This window comes from Limulus polyphemus, unplaced genomic scaffold (assembly GCF_000517525.1).
Source record: "Limulus polyphemus unplaced genomic scaffold, Limulus_polyphemus-2.1.2 Scaffold11213, whole genome shotgun sequence".
Lineage (NCBI taxonomy): Eukaryota > Metazoa > Arthropoda > Merostomata > Xiphosura > Limulidae > Limulus > Limulus polyphemus.
Window position 1 is genome coordinate 4,919 of NW_013676823.1, and position 5,531 is coordinate 10,449.

Consider the following 5,531-nt stretch of genomic DNA (forward strand, 5'->3'; position numbering starts at 1 on the left):
TAACAATGAATGTTTCTTAAACAATGTTTACGTGATATAACAATGAATGTTTCTTAAACAATGTTTACGTGATATAACAATATTTCTTACTACAAAATAACCAACGTATTAATATATACTAAAACATTTCTTATAATTTGTTAATATATCAATATTTATTAAAGCTTGTTACTATAAAACAACATTTCTTGAAACCTATTAATTCGTGAGAATAAATAAGAATTCTAATTGATAACAGTACAAATACCGATACTGTACTTGTATTTTGAAGTTGCAGCCGATATATCCTGCTCGTTCAGTATTAATAAAATGTTCTTCTACTCTGTCACAGCCTATCATTGTGTAGCGAGACATGTTATATTCATCGTTAAACAATTATTGACTAGTTATGAAGGCAACAATTAATCTGTTGCCCAAAATTACCAGTCAATAATTGTTTTAACTTACCCCCTCCCCCCACCCCACTCTTTTATTTTCAGTTTTACTAAAATCTGATTGATTAATGCTGTTACGTAGGGTATTTAGCCTACATTCCAGGGCCTCCAAATAAATCTTAGTTTAACATTTCATTAAATATTTTGATCTCCTTTTAAGGATTAATGAAAAATCAATAGCATTTAGAAACTGTTTAATTTTCAAAATATAATCGACCGTCATGATCCCAATAAAGCTATAAAGTACACAACTGTAACTTCAGCACAGAATTTACCAATATGCCAAGAATACTGGCGAAATTGTCAACTCTGATAGTAAATTAGGCCTAAATGAATCAGTGTGTTTTCACTATGCTGCAAAAAATTGTAGTCTGGTCACTTGACAACAGCCTTGACTACCGAGCAATACTGATGCGATTTGTTGCCCAGCTTTTCAGGCAATAGTGAAAAAAAAATTCATGCCACGTGATGCGCTCTCGGCCAAGCAAAACAACGATTTCTTGTTAAGGAGATACAATAAACTGTATTACGTATTACAGCATGCGACCATCGTTTATCAAACACGTTTTGTGATTTAAAGGTAAAGTTTAAATCTAGCTATATGTCAAACAAGTTTAAAGTGAATGTGGAAACTAAATGTATTACAAAGTTTGTAACGAGAAAGAATAAACTAGTTTTAATTAAGAAAGGACTTGTATCGCTGAGGTTTCTCGGAAAGAATTTTTATGGGAAATTATCAAACAAGCAGATACATAACAATTACTTTAAATCTAGCAATATGTCAATCAAACGTTCCACTAGACTTTCAGAAAGATTACTTTAAATCTAGCTACATGTCAATCAAACGTTACAGTAGACTTTCAGAAAGATTTAAAGTTTTTCTTTTTTCTAAAAACAATATTGTACCTTGGTGAGTCTTCATCAATATTCCCAAGATATTCGAGGCTCCAGTCTTCCGTTTCGTCACGAGAAGGTTTATACCTTTCGTTATCAGAAATCACGTACTCTTTAAGTTCACTGCTATCTTGTTCCCAACTAGAATGTTCATAATTTAGGAACTGATCAACACATTCAAATTCAAGGGCTTTTACTGGTTTCCTTGTTACATGTTGGACTTTAAGGGACACTTCACTGGGGTCCATATCATAGATATCTTTAATTGGAGAAAATTGAAGTAATGTATGATGTTTGTGATGTCTGGGCTTCCTAAGAAGGTCCTGAGTTGAGGACACAGTTCCGGTTGATGGTGACGCTGTGATATGTGTTGTTCCAGTATAAACACACGTTGCTGGGTTTTCGAACCAGAAAGGAGGAAGTATAGAAGCCAGGTCTCGACTTTTGTCTCTAATCTCCAGAAGTCGTTTTCGCTCCTCTGTAACGGATCTCAGTTCTCCACGTAGTTGTTGTTTTAAGTTCTGCATGTATTTAGGTAATCTGGAACTGACTAAGCTGAGTTCAGCTAATCCAAGACGTTGTGAAACTGCCTCTGACATTCCCAGGGTAGATGTGAGATAAGAAGAACTGTGAGTCTGAGAAGTCTGTTTCTTTGGCGAAACGGATGCGCTCGAAGGCTGTCCTGACATCTCACTGATAAAAGTGTCGAACTGTTTCATGGAGTTATCACTGAGTGTCTCACTTATCAGGTCATCAGTAGACGAAGTACTGTCCAGTGATGAGGATCGCCGTTTATTCATAAAATATAGTGAACCATTAGCTATAGAAAGATTCCGACTTCGATCTTTTCCTCTCCGTGAAGACTTTTGGTCCTGAGGAAGAAAAGGCAACTTCCTGCGAACTTTCCCAAATACTGTATTACCATCCTCGTTTTGTGCGTCACCAGCCTAAAAGTAAGTAAATTACACTTTACATAGACTGAAAAATAATATTTTCGGTGTTAAAACGTATAACATTATAACTGTTAGTTATAATGGCGACCATGTTTGGTTGGATGGGGAAACTGTGAAGGAAACTAAAATCACATGAATGGTGGCTATATGAGCTGTTAGTAGAACTGTACAAGAGATGACATGGATGATGGCTAAAGAGTCCTACTGACACTTCATACAAGAGATGACATGGATGATGGCTAAATGAAGTGTCAGTAGGACTCTACAAGAGATGACATGGATGATGGCTAAATGAAGTGTCAGTAGGACTCTACAACAGATAACATGGATGGTGGCTACCCACTGTGTAGCTTTTTGCTTAACTTCCAACAAACCTAAGATTTCGTAGGTTTCAAATTATTGAACTAGTACTTCTAATATGACTTTATCATATTACAAAACACATCTATTTGATTACAAACAAACAACAATTAGATAATTGTTACTTTTGAGCCTCCTTACTTTACTTTTTGGAGTTCCAGATGGTTGATTAGCTTCATGTTCAGTTTGTAGTTTCGAAAAATGGGAAGATGAATCGATGTGGTTGAAACCAACTTTCTCAGTATTTTTGGGAACACTTTTATCCATTTCATCAGCAAAAAATTTCATTTCTACAGACGATGAATTAAGAGAAACATGAGGAGGTTCCATGTTTTTCTTAATAGCGCCATCAAGAATGTGGACTGAATCCGCAGAAGGCATTGTGGCAGTTGATAATGGCGAAGATGCTCTGCACGTTAAGAATGTGTGAGACTCCACAGAGTGAGTGCTAACAGTGGCCTTTTGGTTCGTGGGGTGTTCTTTAGAAAAAGAATCTTCTTGGTGAATTTGAGGATCCATCCTTGTAGTAAGATCAACATTGGTAACTTGCACTTCACGATCGAGTTGGTTCTTATCTTTGACAACACCTGACGACGGATCCTGCTGTGCTGACGTCACTGGTATTTCTGTAGTTATTGTAGAGTTCTGTGGATCTGTTGAATCCTTACATTCCCCTTTTGGAGCCATTGCTACAGCAGCTTGCATCTGTTCCACGGTAGGCTGGGGAAGCCGTCTGTGGACTCGTCTCGTCGATATCTCTAACTGTGGAAGATGTCGATGAACAGGAGTGAGAAAGTTGGTGTTGGAGGACGAAGAGATCTGATACTCCTCTGAATTCTGAGACGCCAGTGGAATGGTGTTTAGAGATTTGCTTTTTACGTCAAGTTCAGAAACTAATGATTTACGAGGAGAAACATTTCCCAGCTTATGTTCTGTTGGTGAAGTTCGAGAAATTCCAATAGCTTTATTAAAGTCTGCTATCATTCCAGAAATGGTACCGCTAGTAGCTCTTGGTATTGATGTCTGGACGACATGTTCACCTTTCTCTCGATCTGTAACTGGAGACAGATCTGACATTAATGACCAACCCTCGGTATCAGGTTTCGTGTTTTCTGTCTCGTGTTCTTGCAATTCGGTTCTGCTAGGGTTTTCTTCCTTTTGGGAGACATACTCAGAAACTGAGGTTAACGGTACTGTTCTTGTTAGTGGCGTAGAATAACATATACTCCTTACTGTTGTGGTCAAACTTGGGTCTCCTGATAAAACATAATAATTTTGTCCTTTGCCGCCTGACTGTATCCATCTTAGTTCTGCTTTCGAATGTTGCTGCCAATCAGCGCCACCTAGTGGATTTATATTTGCACCACAAACTTGCTGCGAAAACAAGATATCCTGATGTCCTATCCGATTTGTGGGATTGGCGTCTGACGAGGATATTTCTTGTGCTGTTAGCTCGGATGATCTACGATATGATTGGCCCATGCCTGAAATATTAACGTTTCGATCAATTGTATAAACTTTAACGTTTTAATGTAACAAAAAAAAAACTGTCGCAAATAAAAAATTCAATAAAAATGTCATAGTTAAAATTTTACAATTTCAACCTCTTAACAGTTTAGATGAATGAATTTAAATTTTCGGCCATACCTATTTGTACCGAATATTGAATAGGGATCTAAGTTTCGGTTCTTATTTTTTCACATGTTTCGCTATTTCATTTTATAACCAGCAGGAAACAATAACGACAAACAAAACGGTGTTACTTGGGAAATATTGTTGCTAATATTTGTCACCATTGTTGTTATAATGTTTTCCTGTAACATAAAATTTTTTTCATAATTGAAAACAAATAAGACAAAAAATAAAAACTTTTTAAAATGTACTTAGCTTTCGGTTTTATGTTAAACAACCAAACAGTCGCTCCTTTTATAAGTCTCAACCAGTTTTAATAAGCACTGACTTCTTTAAAATTAAAACAACAAATTTTAAAAGAGCCACTAGTGGTTTTAAGTAGAACTAGGACAAAAAGACAGGAAGTTTAAGTGAAGGCAAACTGGGAGTTAAAATATCTTACACCAATAAAGTTATGGGGGGGGGGGGGGGGGACAAAAAATAATGTGCAACGTCGGGAAAGCAAACAGTTATAGGTACTAATAACAAAGCACAGTACCAGGATTTGGATATCAAAATCATTAAATAAACATCTAAATTCAAAGTTTTCAATACAAGAGACAATGTTAATATTTGAGTTATGAAATATCCATTTCCCAATTTCCATGAAAAGGGGCCCAAAGGCCGCCTGGAAGAATTACCTGTTTTAACAATTTACATCATTATACGGTAGTGTATTGTCAGTCAGTCAGTAGACACTAATATGACGTCATATAAGGAAGACTTAACGTTGCAATTTGTACTGTCGTGACGTCAGTAAAACGTATGCACGCCATGAATCACGAGAAGAATTACGCACTCTGTAGGTTACAACAACACAGCATGGCATATGAAAAGCAAGAAATAAATATATTTGTTACTCTTAATTTTGGTTTTATTTACTATTGAAACAGAACGCTTTCGGCGACTCTGTAGAAGTACATCTAGTATAAACATTTCATATAAAAAAGTTGTTACAATGTTTAATTTTGACAGCTTGTTAAATATATTAAACGTTTCTCAACATAACAAGATTTCGTGGACGGTTTTTTTTTGTTTGTTTTTTTTTAATTTCGCGCAAAGCTACACGAGGGCTATCTGCGCTAGCCGTCCCTAATTTAGCAGTGTAAGACTAGAGGGAAGGCAGCTAGTCATCACCACCCACCGCCAACTCTTGGGCTACTCTTTTACCAACGAATAGTGGGATTGACCGTCACTTTATAACGCCCCCACGGCTGAA

General features: G+C 36.5%; 1 protein-coding gene across 1 annotated transcript in view; it reads right to left on the reverse strand.

Moving 5' to 3' along the window:
• The window catches only part of LOC106476682, a gene marked incomplete at its 3' end in the record, with an annotated part of 13,482 nt that overhangs the window by 4,639 nt on the left and 3,312 nt on the right, over positions 1–5,531 (reverse strand). The window contains exons 3-4 of the mRNA XM_013937316.2: positions 2,783–4,125; positions 1,341–2,275 (exon numbers count right to left, since the gene is read on the reverse strand). Of these exons, the coding sequence (XP_013792770.2) occupies positions 1,341–2,275; positions 2,783–4,125 (2,278 nt within the window). The remainder of the gene's footprint in view (positions 1–1,340; positions 2,276–2,782; positions 4,126–5,531) is intronic.